Raw genomic sequence first — 18671 nt, 5'->3', positions numbered from 1 at the left:
CTATGGGTCTGACTGGACCAGGCTTTGAGTATGGCATAAAGAAAAATACTAGGTACTTTTAACATATATTAAATATTGTTTAAATCTTTGAATGAATCTCATCACATTCGAATCTATAGGTACCTCTTGATTTAATATGCGTGACCATATTGATAGGACAATCCGTTGGTTCCATTTACACGTCGTATCAAGTCATTCAGGATCACCTTGCAAAAATTAGACACTACTAAATGTTGCGCATTAGTGACTTCTACACTTGATTATTGAACAATAAATCGTTTATTAGGAATTTGAGTTGTGATATTGCTCATATGTGTGATCAGTTAATACTCTGGCTAAAATATTAGTATTATATGGTGGACTCAAAATCTTGACATCATTTGAGGAGCAGACATAAGGCAGGGAGATGTGAACTACTATATCTCTTCTTTGTTACCTTAACTTTCATGTTTTTGTTTTGTAAATGTTGAAACTTGATTTTTTGCTAAACAACTAATTCAACTACTGAAGTGATGATACTGTTGAATTGCTAAAATTGGTTACAGTAAAAAAACTTAAAATTTATACTATTTAATTATTATTCGTCTGAACGTGAGAAGGAAATTCAAATGTAATTATTGAATGTGAACTAGTAACATATAACATACAATTCATGTATCAATGGAAATATGATCTGGCATCCATACACATCAATGGGTTTGTGCTATTGTGTTGTTGCTCTGTACGTCTTTATAAAATAGTCTTGACGGATTGGTAATGTAAATATTAGCTTTTTAAATGCTTCCATTTTTCTAATAATCTCTTGTTTTATTAGCTTTTAGTTATAGTTATAGTCATTGAATAATATAGAAATAAACCACTGAATGAAGACACAGGAAAAGGATTCACGTGATAAAGTTATTTTATCTCATCTCATGTTGTTGTCTTTACCAATCATTTTTGACAACTAGTTCACATGTTACTATGTTAGACAGAAGTACCTTTTTTATATCTTTTATACATACATTATACATTATAATATAATATATTATATTCTTTTTTTTATTCCCTTATTATAGCTAGAGAACTTGCACATAACCACACCCATTCACAAGATTTTTTTGGCACAATGCAACCATTCACTTATTCCATGCTATCCTTTTTGGCTATTTTTTCATTGTGTTTTCAATTCAACTTCACCAACATTTTTGCAACATCAAGATTTCAGTTGGAATCCAAATTGCATACGAACGAAACGGACACAGATTTCATCAAGGCGTCATGCGAAACCACACGATATCCGGACTTGTGCTATAAAACTTTGTCCCCTTATGCCTCCACAATTGAAACAAATGCTATGGAGTTAGCCAATGCTGCCTTGACAGTATGCTTAAAAAGCGCAAAATCGACTTCAAAAGCGGTACAAGAACTGTTGAAAGGTCGAGACGTGAGTATGCGAGATGGGCAGGCGGTTGCGGATTGTTTGGAAAACATGAGTGATTATGTGGATGAGATAAAGAAATCAATGGTGGAAATGAAAGATTTGGATGGTCCAGATTTTAAAGAGAAGTTGGGGAATTTGAAGACTTGGGTTAGTGCAGCTTTGACTGATGAAGATACATGTATGGATGGATTTCAAGAAGATAGTAATGTTGTTAAAAATGTGAAGATAAAGGAGACTATAAGAGGGTATATAGTGAATCTTGCAGAGTTAACAAGCAATGCTTTGGCTCTCATTACTAATATTTCCTAAACTTTTAGTCCATTATCTAAGATAAGTATTTAGCAAAAGCCAATGCAACGCTTTGTTCTGTAATATATAATATATGTGTTTAAATATAATATAATAATAAGAATAATCATGTAGGTTAGTGATTTACTCTTTTACAATTGTAGCATGGGAATTGATACAACTATTTTTTATATATATACACAACCAAACGTCCAACATTTGATTGTTTTACTGTATAATACTGTAAAACATGTTTAGTTATGTACATATAAAAAATCGTTGTGTACATGTGGAGTTTGATACCTTGGTTATCATCTGGTCTTGTGAGCCATGCAAGGTTGTTTATACATTAAAGACAGCGTTGGTTTTAACTGTATTTGATTTGATGGCTTGGTTGAACTTGATCGGTGATAGTTTTTACATGGACAAAATAAATAGAAGAATCGTAATAGTAAAGATGTAATGTAGCAATGAGTACATTAATTTTGAATTCATTGTACCCAACAACCAGAGTTTCACGCGAGGACCGTGTGTTAAGGACTGGTCCATGTACTACATTTTCTTTTAGTAACCTGTAACCGACATGGAACGTACAAAGATGTCTATAAGTTTTAATCAAGTTCAATAAAATCAAAGAATTCCTTAATTTATGAAAAATACAAACTTCTGGGTAGTTTTGTGAATTAAATGACTTAACACAAGTCGTACCCACTGCAAGTCGACTTCCAATTTGTAAAAAAAAAAAATATAAATGTCGAGCAGTACTAATTGGACCTAGAAAAAGCCCAATCTTGTTTGTAACGAAATATTGGTCCAATCCAACCCTATAAGTGAATGGCTAAGCCCATTAGATGAGAATAAGGTGGTTTCAGTTCAAACTAGTCCGGGTCAAGCCCGCGCGATGCGGCGTGGCTTTCGGCCTGCGTATTCATATTTAACGTAGCTTAATGTATTTACAGAAGGGAAAACGGGCCATGTATTAAGCGCCGTTGTATGTGTCGTCGTCTTTAGTGTTTTTTAAAATACGTCCGGTTCGAACGTAGTTAGTTTCGTTTTTTTGATAAAATTATTTCGAGTCTAACGGTGCTGTCGAAAAAATTTAAATCGCGGAGAGGAGGAAGATACGAGCTGTCGTTTTGTTTAGCTTTTTTTTAAAAGTGTCCGTTTCGAACGGAATTTTTTTCGTTTTGTTCATAAAATTATTTCGAGTATGATGTTGATGTCGAAAAAATTTAACTCGCGACGAGCGGGAATATACGGGCTGTCGTTGTGTTTAGCATTTTTAAAAAAGTGTCTGTTTCGAATGTAGTTAGTTTCGTTTTGTTCATAAAAATATTTCAAGTTTAACGATATGGTAGGTGAAATTTAACTCGAAGCGAGGAGGAAGATACGGACTGTCGAAATGTTTGAGTGGAGTTTTTATTTTAATTGAGAGAATTTATGTTTTACCCTATGAAGTTTGGTGTAATTTTTGTAAGTTGATTATAGTTGAGGGGGAGAAAATGGAAAATGCAAGTGTAAAAAGGGTTGGGGACTGTTGTCGTTTTTTCCTTGAGGGAACCACCAAAAACCCACGGGCAGAGGCGGTACTATGTGTATGTATAAGAGGGTCATGATCATTCTAGAACTTGGGCTTATAGTGTAAAAATTACTCATATTTTAAGATAAATTCATAATATTACCTTTTTGGCCCTTTTAAAAGTTTATAAATTTAGCAATAGCCAAAATAGTTTTTCACTTTCCGCCACTGCCTACGGGGTTTAGTATATATATAGGGTTAATAATAATGTGATGATCATATTAACTAGTGGAGGACCCCTCGCTCCGCGTCGGGACTTCGTTTCGGATATAATTTGTTGTGTTTGGTTCGTAAAATTATTTCGTGTTTAACGGTTATGTCGGTTAAACCAATCCCAAGTCGTACGAAAATTTAAAGGCGGTTAAAAATTTAGGTGGATTTGTTGGGGAGTTTTATGGAAAATAAAGAAGTTACGATTTGACCCCTGAACTTTAACTTTAGACCCCTATGGAGTTTACATTTTTTATCCTAGGAATTTACATTTGGCGCCCTAAAGTTTATAATGGTTCTCAATGTTTAGTGTGGTGCCATTGTGGGTACAACCTTTTTGCACAACGTATAAATGATTAAAGCATGGAGAAGAACAATTCATAAAGCCTTTGTCTTTTAGAGATGTAGAGAATAACATATATATATATATATATATATATATATATATATATATATATATATATATATATATATATATATATATATATATATATATATATATATAATGAGTTACGTAGTTAATTTATAATAAGAAAAAAAGTTAAAAAATAATAAAGTGAAAAATTATGTGATTGATTTAATAATAATAATAATAATAATAATAATAATAATAATAATAATAATAATAATAATAATAATGAATAGTTGTTAGTTAGTAAAAATTATGGGATCGATTTATAATAAATGAGAAGTTTAATGGTTAAAGTATAAAATGTGAAAACTATGTGATAAATTTGTAAAAGCTATAAAGTTAAGTATTATAAAAGGAATGATTGAGTAAAGCTATAAAGTTAAGTGTTATAAAAGGAATGATTGAGTTGTAAAAATACAAAAAATTTGAGGGGTGTTGTAAAATTAGTAAGAGATACTATTCATGTGCTGTATATCATTTAGAAATATAGAGTAATTATTACTAAATTACTAATTACCAATTAGGCAATTACCAATAATAATAGTACGAGTATAAATAGTTGTATGGTGCGTTCATTCGAATGTCCATTAGATGCGGCATTTGTCAAGCAGCAATCGACGACAGTCACGTGCATCAAGTGTGTGAATGAAATGGAGCCTCAGCTCCTTTGACTTTTTTGCACATATCACGTCCATCCACGTTACATTTTTTCATAGCTTCAATTCCCCACATGCCCCCTTCAGAATTACAACTCAGAAAATCTTATACACATTGAAATATATTATTATTATTATTATAGTATTATTATTATTATTATTATTATTATTATTATTATTATTATTATTATTATTATTATTATTATTATTATTATTATTATTATTATTATTATTATTATTATATATCAAGATCAAGATTTTCAGTTCATGTTTTCATGTCTAGTACTCCGTATATCATAACAAACTTAGACTATGCTATTTCTAGTTAATTTATGGTTTCCTTAAGAGATTATATATAAAAATCAGAAAAAGGTCCATGGTTACCCTGTTACCACGTCAACAAAAATGCATATGCGTGGTATATATTACCGACTATATGAATACGAATTATATGTGAATATGCATCCTGTCAGAAAATTGTTAGCTCGCTACAATGTTATATGGAACCGACGTGAGTGTGAATTCGAATAAATCATTATTCATGCATGTGATAACAATGTGATGTGACATGGTAATGATCCTACTAGTATTTCATTATCCAACTTTCATATGTTGATCGACCTATATATCAAACCTTTTATTATTTTATAAATGGTTAATTTTTCTGAGTAAGCGACGAAACCCTCCTATGAACGAGCATATTGGCTCCCCATAAAAAGTAAAACTTCGGGTAATCAAGCCCCCGAATGTAAGACCTGATAACGGGTGAATTGCGCATTATGCGTACCCTCTAGTCACACTCCCCTTTTGAACAATTTGACATAGCCAGAAATTAAACCCGGGTGGTGTGCTTCATTGGACAACTCGGTAGCCACGCATGCAAGCATGTATGGTTAGTTTATTTGGTGTTATATTATAACTAGTATATAATATATAATATAGTTTACCACTACAAACTTTATATACTCCATCATTTTACAATTGTTGCATGGGTAGTCCCTCATCTAACTTTCTTGATAAAATTGTTAATTCTTGATAAGTGCATTCCGTTTGAGGGTAAATATGTCTTTTTACCCTTCATCGTCAATATCACTTCCATCTTCTTCACTAAAACATCATAAACCCTAATTTAATCAACACATCAAAATCAAACACATCAAAAATAAAATCGCTCGTACAATAACAATTTTTAATTAGTTTCAAGAGTTTGAAAATCCGGTAATTTCGATTTGGTTTCAAGAGTTTGAAAAAAGGACCCTCGTACAATAATAATTTTCTATGTGTTTGATTTTGAATAGCTAATTAAATTAGGGTTTATGATGTTTTAGTGGAGAAGATGAAGATGGAGATGAAATTGAAGATGAAGGGTAAAAGGGCGTATTTAACCTCACATGCAATGCACATGTCAAGAGTGATTTTTTTAACGAAACTTAGGCGAAGGGACCACGTCACTACTACATTTATCCTCATTTAGACCCCTATATATAGACGTGTTAATAATTTAACACGTCTATATAAACAAATGGACACGTCTAATTAGTAAAAAGGCGGAACACCTCTAATTAATATATTAATTAGACGTGTTGACACGTCTAATTGACATCTTTAGACGTGTTGATGATAAAAAGCACGGAACACCTCTAATTAACATATTATTTAGACGTGTTAACATGTATATTTAGACAAGTTGTTTGTAGCGACCCGGCAAAATCGTCATTGACGGCGCCGCTAACTTAGGTCCCGTTACGTGGTCGTAGTCCCTAGATGAGACACGTTTGACCAAAATTATGTCGCATTCATTTGAAACGTACAAAACTTACAAAGTTTAGTTTACCAAACGGATCGACAACAAGTTTAAGTTTACGAAAGTATAATGTATAAATGAAATAAATTTGCGACATAATATAAGTTGAAAGTCACAGTTGCTATAAATAGCGTAAGTATGTAAACAAATATGTTTGAATCCAAAGGTGCTAGCACTAGCGTATGCATGTATGTATGCTTGACTCCAAGAAAGAAATCAGAGTGTATGCATGTATGCTTGACCCCAAGCAAGTATGAGTGTACGCGAAAGCATGTATCAAATAGCCATGTATGAACCTGAGAAACATATAAAAAACTGTCAACGAAAAACGTTGGTGAAATCATAGGTGTTTGTAATAAATGTTGTTTTTGAACCACAAGATTTAGTATTCCCATAACATTGATTATCAAAATCGTTTGCATTCCAAAAGTATTGTTCGCGAGCACCAAATTATCAAGACTTAACGTATCCTTCCATAGAACCCCATCACAATAGTGTTAGAACATACACTGTTTCTCGAAAATATATTTCATCCGTAGACGGTAGCGAACCGTCCGAAATGAGGGTTTGTCAAACCCGTATGGCCACACAATATAAGTTCTCGCTTACACCCTGCAAGTGTAACTAATGATAATCGAATTGAGGATTTTTGTTCTAACTCGCTGGGGAATGCTTGTTTCATCGTACTTGTGTTCAAAGTAAAAAGTAAGTAGTACAAAATATAACAAAGTATATGTTTCTCAGCCCACAATTTAAAAGTATAAAAAGTTGTTGAAAAGGTGGGACTATGATCTCACATCGAGTGCACGAGTATAAATGTACTTCACAAAGTAAACGTGTGCATGAAAGTTGCTTAGCCTTGACCTAAACAAGTAAGTTGTATCAATTAACCGGTTACGACACAAGGTCGGGCGAAATGTGTTCAATTAGTCCTATGGCTCGTTACGACTCGAATATATAGCATGTGAATCACGTTGTCAAGTTTCATGCAAGAATCAAGTATAAAAGAAAGATTAGGATGATTGCATAAGTATTTGGTTAAGTTTGACTAAAAGTCAAACTTGGTCAAAGTCAACGGGGTCAGGTCGGGTATCCGACAATTTTTCTAAGTTATATGATCATATATGAGCATGTTGGCCAATTTTCATGTTAATAGGAGGTGCGTAACATAGTTAGAATTAAACGGTGAACGACCAAGCGAAACAGAATCTGGCAGTTCATCTGGACGGCATCCAGATGTGAAGGTCTGGACGGCGTCCAAGAGTCTGGACGGCGTCCAGATCAGCATACAGACCCTGTTTTGCTGAAACACACAAGTGCACGAACCAAAACTCAAACTAACACAATTTATGACCCGCAAACAATCAAAAGATGTATCTTATATCATCAGAAAGGTATTTTGACGAGGAAAACAATTAAGCATATTTCATCAATCAATCTACCACTTATAACAACCAAAACCGCATTAAATGCTCATCCTTAATTGTATCCAAGTTCATAAATCTCATTTCATGATTCGGGCAACCAATTTACATGTATGATATGCCGTTTCGAAGGTAATCAAGCATACAATCCAACCAAACACTCACCAACAACATTTCATGGCATTCAAATCATCAAAAGTCCATTTTAAGAGTTATCAAACCCTAACCAAAACTCACAATATCAATATTCATGTGTTTGAAGTTTTCTTAATCAACCTATACATCAAAACGAAGCTAGTGATACTAGTAACACAATTAAAACATGAACTTTAACAATTTAACAACATTTAATCACCCAAAACTCAAGATTAAGCATACCCATTTCAAATGTTCAAACTAGTTACTCAAAACAACAAATCGAGCAAACAAAACATGTATTCATGTTATACTTGAGCCATAGACACTAATTAACACCATTTCAAGTATATAAAACGAATTTAGAGAAATCTAGTGTTTTTAGAAAGTTACCCAAACTTGATAAAATTGGTACAAAAATGTAGAGGATGAAGAGAGGATAACGAAAATGTAATTTGTTTTGATGTTTGCTTTTTGATTCGGAGTTTGATGATGAATTAATGGAGAAGATGAAAATGGTGTTCTTGAGTTTGAGAGGATAAGGGATGAGGAGTTGGAAGCATCAAATGAATGGGTGGTGGGAAGTGGGTTGACTAGTTGACCTAGTCAACTAGTTTGCCCACTTGGCAACTTCGGTCCCTCGAGTTTAAAGCGGGTGCGGGAATTAACCAAACGAGTATTTTAAAAACGCTCGAGTAAACTAGTGATGTTATAATTAAATAACATGAATATTAAGAACGTTAGTCAACTGAAAATATGATTTTAAATAACGAAAGGTATTATTTAAAAAAAAAAAGACGGTGTTAAAAATAAAGTTAATGGAAAAACGCGGGATGTTACATTACCTACACCTTAAAAGAAATTTCGTCCCGAAATTTAGTTGGAAGTAGTAGTTGTCGTTTCTTCCTCGAAATCTTGCGTTGCCAACTCTACAAATGAGTGAAGGTACTTCCTTGGGCATTTCAACGAACTTTGACAGTCGGAATTTTACGTGGTTTTAAAGTTTGGTTTTCACAATTTCAACCGGTTCTCCTAGGAAGTAAAGTTTGTCATTGATAGTAAGCTCATCGAAAGGAATATCAAGTTCTTATTCGGCAAGACACTTCTTTAAGTTTGATACGTAGAATGTAGGATGAACGGAGACTCGAATGAGTTGGAAAATCTAAACGGCTAGTAACGGGTCCAAAACGCCCCCGGATTTTAAAAGGTTTTGTGTATCGCGGATTTAGCTTTCTACATTTCCCGAAACGGATTGCACCTTCTCAAGGTGCGACTTTTAACGTTACGCGGTTACCCACTTGGAATTTGAAATGTTTACGTCTAACATCGGTGTAGCTCCTTTGGCAACTACGGCCGTCTTGAGTCTTTTTGGATTTGAACAATCTTAACGGTTATTTCACGAATGAGTTCGGGTTCGGTGGTTTGATTATCATTTACTTGGTTCTACAAAAGGAGAATGATGTTTCCGGTCATATAAGATTTTAAAAGGTGTGACGTTAAGACTTGAATGATAACTATCGTTGTAAGAGAATTCAGTTAAAGGCAAAGGCTGTTCCCAAGTAAATTTGAAGTCGATAACACAAACTCGTATTATGGTTTTCGAGGTTTGATTCATATGTTTGTTTGGTCCTTGGGGTTGTGGTTGATGTGTTGTACTCATGTCTAAACGTGGTCCCGAGGCTTTTTGTAAAGTACCCCGAAATTTAGAAGTGAACGAGGATCTCGATCCGAAACGAGGTACAGTTCTTTTAAGATACATTTGAACAAGTTTGTTAGGACCTGAAAACATTTGTTGGAACAAGTTTCTATTTCTCAAGAATTTCGTGCCGCGGAAGATTTATCGGTTTTCGAAAACATTCGTTAGGACTATTCTCCCTCGTGGTGAATACTAGTATAACGTGAAGAGTCTCTCCCTCCATTGAGAATTTAGAATAAAGATTTCCTTATACGGAAGTACGAGTGTAATGCGAGAGAAGTTTCCGCCTCGATGTGAGCATACCAAACATTTTGTAGTTCGTCAATAAAACTGCGCGAAAACGAGATAGTGTACTCGTGTAACACATGTTTGAAGTCGAAAGAATTCGTCATTCATTCGAAAGCATAAATATGGTTCGACAGTAATCAAAGATGTGTCCCGGGTATGGTTGTTATCAGTATTCTCGGAGTTTTCGGATGTTCAAACAAGAAAAATGAAGTCATGTACATGGCACATGGTGGTGATTAGGTTGATCGAGTCTAATCACCATCACGAGTCATTAGAACTTTGGTATGACTTACCGTAATATAACCACGTTGATCGAGTGTCATTATATTACGCTAACTCATACCTCCATTCCCACATCACTCCATAGATTCAAGTTCGTATAATCGTGAAGTTTTAAAATGAACAAAGTGTAACGATGTCTCTAACGTGACTCGTATTGAATCGAAAGAATTAGTGCAACTCTAAAGAAGCGTTCCCTGAGGGAAGTGTATAAATGATTGTTCACGTCAATGCAATTCAAGTCAAACAATAATGTATTCCGGTACAAGAAGTGTAACGAATCATGATAACGAATAGTACGCAACCGTAGTGATAAATAGTGATGACGATACTCACCTAGAGTAGTGATGGTAGTAACAAGAAGTGGTAGATAGTAAGGAACACCGGTGTGACACCGATAGTAAGTTGAAACGGTGGCGAATAACAATCTGGGAGACAGAGTTCCCGAACAAGTATGACTAATGAAATCGTCGTCGTCCTTACGCGTATGAATCTTAAGTTTACGTGTATTACCAGGAAGCGGTAGATTACAGATTCGTATGATGAAAACTTGGTACCATTAAGATGTTTGCCTAAGAATAATTCAAGTATATATGCACAAGTAGTCAAGTAAGTGCTATATGTAGCAAATGTATGTCAGAATGCAATGGCTAACTATCCGGTTGTAGTCTAGATTCACTAATGCATCCTAACGACTCTGTCAGACACACTAATGCATATCCTAGTTCCCTACAACCAACGCTCTGATACCATCTGTAACATCCCAGGTAACACGTTCCCCGTAGCATGATATTGTCCGCTTTGCCCGTAGGCGTACGGATTTTTCTTGGCAACCACACACGACGAGCACTTTCTCAGGAGGTCACCCATCCTGGTAGTGCTCTCGCCTGAGCATGCTTAACTGCAGAGTTCTCATGGGATCTGCTGTGCTTGTGGTCCCAAAACGCGTCATGCTAGAAAAGGTCTCCACACCCTTATAAGGCATGCTTCGTTCCCCTTTCCAACCGATGTGGGCCGGATGTAACACGGATGTTACAATCCTCCCCCCTAATGGGACACAGCGTCCTCGCTGTGCACGTTTGGTCCGGGGCCTGGCTCTGATACCATCTGTACCGACCCGACAAAATCGTCATTGACGGCGCCGCTAACTTAGGTCCCGTTACGTGGTCGTAGTCCCTAGATGAGACACATTTGACCAAAATTATGTCGCATTCATTTGAAACGTACAAAACTTACAAAGTTTAGTTTACCAAACGGATCGACAACAAGTTAAGTATAATGTATAAATGAAATAAACTTGCGACATAATATAAGTTGAAAGTCACAGTTTCTATAAATAGCGTAAGTATGTAAACAAATATGTTTGAATCCAAAGGTGTTATCACTAGCGTATGCATGTATGTATGCTTGACTCCAAGCAAGAAATCAGAGTGTATGCATGTATGCTTGACCCCAAGCAAATATGAGTGTACGCGAAAGCATGTATCAAATAGCCATGTATGAACCTGAGAAACATATAGAAAACTGTCAACGAAAAACGTTGGTGAAATCATAGGTGTTTGTAATAAACGTTGTTTTTGAACCACAAGATTTAGTATTCCCATAACATTGATTATCAAAAAATTTTTGCATTCCAAAAGTATTGTTCGCGAGCACCCAATTATCAATACTTAACGTATCCTTCCATAGAACCCCATCACAATAGTGTTAGAACATACACTGTTTCTCGAAAATATATTTCATCCGTAGACGGTAGCGAACCGTCCGAAATGAGGGTTTGTCAAACCCGCATGGCCACACAATATAAGTTCTCGCTTACACCCTGCAAGTGTAACTAATGATAATTGAATTGAGGATTTTTGTTCTAACTCGCTGTGGAATGTTTGTTTCATCGTACTTGTGTTCATAGTAAAAAGTAAGTAGTACAAAATATAACAAAGTATATGTTTCTCAGCCCACAATTTAAAAGTATAAAAAGTTATTGAAAAGGTGGGACTATGATCTCACCTCGAGTGCACGAGTATAAATGTACTTCACAAAGTAAACGTGTGCATGAAAGTTGCTTAGTCTTGACCTAAAGAAGTAAGTTGTATCAATTAACCGGTTACGACACAAGGTCGGGCGAAATGTGTTCAATTAGTCCTATGGCTCTGATAATGCTAAAAACGAACATATATTTCATAGCATTATCCCTCAAGAAAGACAAGCTTTTAGTTGCAATTGTTCTATTTACAAGTGATATTCGTTTAAATAATAAAAGGTGAAGACAAAAGACAGATTCGACGAATTGAAGATGCAAACGACTAAAAAGCTCAAAAGTACAAAGTACAATCAAAGAGGTTCCAATTATTGATAAGAAACGTCTCAGAATTACAAGAGTACAAGATTCAAAATGCAAAGTACAAGATATTAAATTGTACGCAAGGACGTTCGAAAATCCGGAACCAAGACCAGAGTCAACTCTCAACGCTCGACGCAATGGACTAAAAATTACAAGTCAACGGAGTACAAGAATATAATATAATATATATATATATATATAATTAAATTTAATTATATATATTATATTATATAATAAATAAATAAGCATCCCACGTTTTTAAAGACTTTTGAGCCTCCCCAGCTAGCCATGCGATCGCATGGCCTTGAAGGGCAAAGCCCATGCGATCGCATGAGGCCCTTTTCCAGCCCACATGCCTATAAAAGTCGCAGTTTGGTGTATCAAAAATATATATCCATCAATCCATCTCTCTATCTCACATACGATATATATATATATATATATATATATATATATATTTATATTTTAATTTTAATTTTAATTTTAATTTCTAATAATAAGGGTATGTTAGCGAATGTTGTAAGGGTGTAAGTCGAAATTCTGTCCGTGTAACGCTACGCTATTTTTAATCATTGTAAGTTATGTTCAACCCTTTTACATTAATGTCTCGTATCTAAGTTATTATTATGCTTATTTAAAACGAAGTAATCATGATGTTGGGCTAATTACTAAAATTGGATAATTAGGCTTTGTACCATAATTGGGGTTTGGACAAAAGAACGACACTTGTGGAAATTAGACTATGGGCTATTAATGGACTTTATATTTGTTTAACTAAATGATAGTTTGTTAATTTTAATATAAATATTTACAATTGGACATACCTATAAATAACCATATACACTCGATCGGACACGATGGGCGGGGTATTTATATGTACGAATAATCGTCATTTAACCGGACACGGGAATGGATTAATAGTCACTAGAATTATTAAAACAGGGGTGAAATTATGTACAAGGACATTTGGCATAATTGATAACAAAGTATTAAAACCTTGGGTTACACTCAGTCGATATCCTGGTGTAATTATTAAACAAAGTATTAAGACCTTGTTACAGTTTAAGTCCCCAATTAGTTGAAATATTTGACTTCGGGTATAAGGATAATTTGACGAGGATACTCGCACTTTATATTTATGACTGATGGACTGTTATGGACAAAAACCAGACGGACATATTGAATAATCTAGGACAAAGGACAATTAACCCATGGGCATAAAACTAAAATCAACACGTCAAACATCATGATTACGGAAGTTTAAATAAGCATAATTCCTTTATTTCATATTTAATTTCCTTTATTTTATATTTAATTGCACTTTTAATTTTCGTACTCTTTAATTATCGTAATTTTATTTTATCGCACTTTTATTTATCGCAATTTCATTATCGTTATTTACTTTACGCTTTAAATTAAGTCTTTTATTTATTTAATATTTTACATTAGGTTTTAACTGAGACTAAAGTTTTAAAATCGACAAACCGGTCATTAAACGGTAAAAACGCCCTTTTATAATAATAATATTACTTATATATATTTGTATTTTTATAAAATAAAACTAATATAGCGTTAAGCTTTGTTTAAAAGATTTCCCTGTGGAACGAACTGGACTTACTAAAAACTACACTACTGTATGATTAGGTACACTGCCTATAAGTGTTGTAGCAAGGTTTAGTTATATCCGTTCTATAAATGAATAAATATCTTGTGTAAAATTGTATCATATTTAATAGTTTTTCCTAGTAAAATAAAGCTATTTCATATACACCTCTACGCACATCAAGTATTTTTGGCGCCGCTGACGGGGAACATATCTGCTTAAACGCCGGAAGCGCAACGCTAATATATATAAAAAAAGATATTTTTAGTTTACTTTTATAAAAAAATACGCTTTTGTACACATACGTTTTAAAAATTAAAAAAATATAAAAAGAAAAAGAAAAATATAAATATTTTTAAGAGTTTGTTAAATATATAAGTTTTATAAAGTTTCTTTATTTTTATTTTTAAGTTTGTAAAAATATAAATTTTATTTAAATATTTTGTATTTATTTAAAACAGAAAAATCAAAACAGCAAAACAGGAAAAAAAAAATTAAAAACTCTCGGCCTGGTACTGTAGCAGCCCGTAACCTGGCCCAAAATCCAAGCTCATGCGATCGCATGAGCCTGAAGGCAATTACTCATGCGATCGCATGAAGGTCTCTGACAGGCCACAGGAAGCCCTAGTTCAGCATTAATTACGGGTTATTATTATTATTATTTAATTTAAAACCCTAATTAGGTTTTTAATATTTAATTAGTTAGTTTAGATTTTAATTAATTTGTATTTTTAGTTTATTTAGTTTAATTAAATTATAAAATTAATAGTTTTATAAAATAAATAATATAAAAATAATATTTTTATAAAAATTGTACTTTTTACAACTTTTTAGTATATTTTTATATTTTGTCTCTTTTTAATTGTTTTAGCGAAATATTTGTGTTTTTCGCTCGTATTTAGTTTTAAGATATAGTTTTTGCCATAGTTATTTTTACTTCTAGATTTTTAAGATTTGCCGTAAAATCCCTTAAGTGCTTTTTCTTTAGACTAAGATTTAGGTGCTTTAGAATTTTGCGACGATGTTTTTAAGTTTTAGTACTTTTTTAAGTTATTGCCATTTGAGATATAGTTTTACTTTTAAGTTTTAATATTTTTAGACGCAACTTTTAATTCTTAGTTTTTAGTTCCTTTTTAAGTTTCAACGCGCTACTTTCTTATTTTTATTTTTCGACGCCTTTTACCTATGTATCAATTATCACTCCAATTAGTAATCTCAATTTGCAATTTTAATTTTAAGTTAGTGATAATAATAAGGTTGGGTTAGTCGAGTGTTTTAAAGTTTTATAAGTCACTCTTTTTCTTTCTTATTTCTCCAATTTTAATACCGACGTGCTCTTTTTCTTTCTTATTTCTCGCCATTCTAGTTTTTAGGACATAGAATTTTCTTCTTCTTCTCTAAATTTCTTTAAATTACGAAAAATTATTTTAAGCGGTTAAATTGATAGACATTAAAATTTTCTGGTTCGTAGTAATAGTTGGATTTGTATGTGGACCGGGTTATTGGAGCCAAATAGTACTCAATTATATTGAGACCAAACGAATCCTGCCCCTCTGCTGCATCTTTTGGCTATTCGAAACGAGGGCAAAATAAGAAAAGTCTATTAATTGGATAACTTATATAATTTTTCTTTCTTTTTAAAAACTAATAGGATATTCAGTGAATGCACCGAGCAAAACGTTCACCACCTTTTGTACGTTCACCACCTGTAACTCGATCAAGACATCTAGCAAATATTGTCGCCGTTGATTTTTCTTTAGAATCGTCATCCAGTCGACCAAGTACTCCAATTCAAATTTCCGATAATCCATTTTTTTTAACCTGACCTCACAATTGAGAATCCGGAGAATATTCAGGGACGATTCATAGATCCTGAACCATTAATTTTTCCTCCGGAACCACCAATCATTCAAACAGAGATTGTTGAGGAACGAACCATTAAATCAGAATCCTCTAGTGATTCAGATTCAACAAATTCAATCATGGAGAATCTGGAACCTTTAAGTATGGAAGACCGAATGAGAGCTAAATGCACTGGCCAAGGTCACGCAATTACTCATCCAGACATTAATGCGCCAGATTATGAAATCAAAGGACAAATTCTACACATGGTGACTAATCAATGCCAATTTAGTGGTGCGCCGAAGGAAGATCCAAATGAACATCTTCGTACCTTTAATAGGATCTGCACACTATTTAAAATCCGAGAAGTGGAGGATGAACAGATATATCTCATGTTATTTCCCTGTACTTTAAAGGGAGAAGCCAAAGATTGGTTGGAATCGTTACCTGAAGGGGCGATTGATGCATGGGACGTTTTAGTTGAAAAATTTCTTAAACAATTCTTTCCGGCATCTAAAGCCGTAAGACTTCAAGGAGAAATTGTTACGTTCACACAGAAACCAAATGAAACTCTATATGAGGCATGGACAAGATTTGGAAAGTTATTAAGAGGATGTCCGTAACATGGTTTAGACACTTGTCAAATAGTACAAATATTCTACCAAGGATGCAACATCACTACAAGAAAAGACATAGACATAGCAGCTGGTGGTTCCATTATGAAGAAAACCGAAACTGATGCTTACAAAATTATTGATAACACTGCTTCCCACTCACATGAGTGGCACCAAGAAAAAGATATCGTTAGATTATCTAAAGCAGCTAGAGCCGATTCTAGCCATGACTTAGATTCCATTTCTGCAAAGATAGATGCTGTTGAGAGACGAATGGAAAAGATGACTAAAGATATTCACTCAATACGAATTAGTTGTGAGCAGTGTGGAGGACCACATTTAACAAAAGATTGTCTCAGTATTGAACTAACAATGGAACAAAGAGAGAATGTTTCATACATAAACCAAAGGCCTGGAAATAATTATCAGAATAATTATCAACCGCCAAGACCAATTTACAATCAAAACCAGAATTATAATCAAAATGTTCCATACAACAACCAACAAGGTCCAAGTAATCAACAAGTATCTAATAATACTTACAATCAGCAAAGACCTAATTTTCAAAACAAACCACCACAAACTGATGATAAAAAGCCAAATTTAGAAGATATGATGACGAAGCTAGTTGAATCTCAAACACAGTTTTTCACATCTCAGAAACAAACCAATGAACAAAATGCTCAAGCATTTAGAAATCAACAAGCTTCTATTCAAAATTTGAAACAAGAAGTAAGTAACCTAGCAAGGTTAATAGGTGAAAGAAAACCGGGAAGTCTACCTAGTGATACAAATGCTAACCCCCGGAATGAAACAGCTAAAGCCATTACCACAAGAAGTGGTATTACACTTAAACCACCTGAAATACCTGTAACTTTTGAGGAAACTATTCCTACTCCACAAGAACCACAACCTGAACAAGATAAGGAAAAAGAACCGGTAGTTGAAAAGGTTAATGAAGATAACACAGTTAAGGCTAAACCTTATGTGAAACCATACCAACCACCACTTCCTTACCCGAGTAAAATGAGAAAAGAGAGACTTGAAGCCGAGCAATCCAAATTCTTGGATATGTTTAAACAGATAAATGTAAATCTTCCTTTCATTGATGTAATTTCAGGAATGCCTAGATATGCTAAATTTCTGAAAGATCTAATCACAAATAGAAAGAAAATGGAAGAACTCTCGGCTGTTACTATGAATGCTAATTGTTCAGCAGTGCTGTTGAATAAGATACCAGAAAAATTATCTGATCCAGGAAGTTTCACAATTCCATGTTTTCTGGGTAGTCTTAGTTCAATAGAAGCATTGGCAGACTTAGGTGCTAGTATAAATTTAATGCCATATTCACTATACGCTAAACTAGACCTTGGAGAATTGAAACCAACAAGAATAAGCATACAACTAGCCGATCGATCAATAAAATATTCTAGGGGGATAATGGAAAACATGCCAGTTAAAGTTGGTACTTTAGTATTTCCAGTAGATTTTGTTGTTCTGGACATGGAAGAAGATTCTCAAGTTCCTCTCATATTAGGAAGACCATTCTTAAACACGACTAAAGCAATGATAGACGTGTTTGGTAAGAAATTGACCCTAAGTATAGAGGACGAGAGTGTTACCTTTTCAGTTGATAGAGCTATGCAACAACCGCAATCTGCAGATGATACATGCTATTATATTCAAACTATAGAATCACGTGCAGAATTGTTAGAAGAATTTCCAGAATTACAAGGAACAGAAGAATGTTCTTTAGGAGAAGGAACTGAACCAATAAATAAAACTGAAATGTTAGCTACACTTATGGCTAATGGATATGAACCAACAACAAAAGAAATTCAAATGCTAAAAGAAGAAGACAGATATCGATATAAATCATCGATAGAAGAACCTCCGACATTAGAGTTAAAGCCACTTCCAAACCATTTGGAATACGCTTATTTACATGGTGAATCTAAATTACCTGTAATAATATCGTCTTCTCTTACTGAAAATGAAAAATCTCAACTCATTTCTGTGCTAAAAGCTCATAAACCAGCTATTGCATGAAAAATTCATGATATTAAAGGAATAAGTC

General features: G+C 33.8%; 1 protein-coding gene across 1 annotated transcript; it reads left to right on the top strand.

Annotated features, from left to right (window-relative positions):
- The first annotated feature begins 1097 nt into the window (after window positions 1–1097).
- LOC139861163 (pectinesterase inhibitor 7-like) lies at window positions 1098–1837 on the top strand. The gene has a single exon (XM_071849460.1). The coding sequence runs from the start codon at window positions 1109–1111 to the stop codon at window positions 1730–1732; it is 624 nt and encodes a 207-aa protein (XP_071705561.1). The 5' UTR covers window positions 1098–1108; the 3' UTR covers window positions 1733–1837.
- The last annotated feature ends 16834 nt before the right edge of the window (window positions 1838–18671 follow it).

Source organism: Rutidosis leptorrhynchoides, chromosome 8 (assembly GCF_046630445.1).
Source record: "Rutidosis leptorrhynchoides isolate AG116_Rl617_1_P2 chromosome 8, CSIRO_AGI_Rlap_v1, whole genome shotgun sequence".
NCBI classification, from domain to species: Eukaryota; Viridiplantae; Streptophyta; class Magnoliopsida; order Asterales; family Asteraceae; genus Rutidosis; species Rutidosis leptorrhynchoides.
This window is presented reverse-complemented; position numbering and strand designations above follow the sequence as displayed.

Coding starts and splice junctions, on each gene's coding strand:
- LOC139861163 (XM_071849460.1), top strand. CDS start 1,109: ATGCAACCATTCACTTATTCCATGCTATCCTTTTTGGCTATTTTTTCA.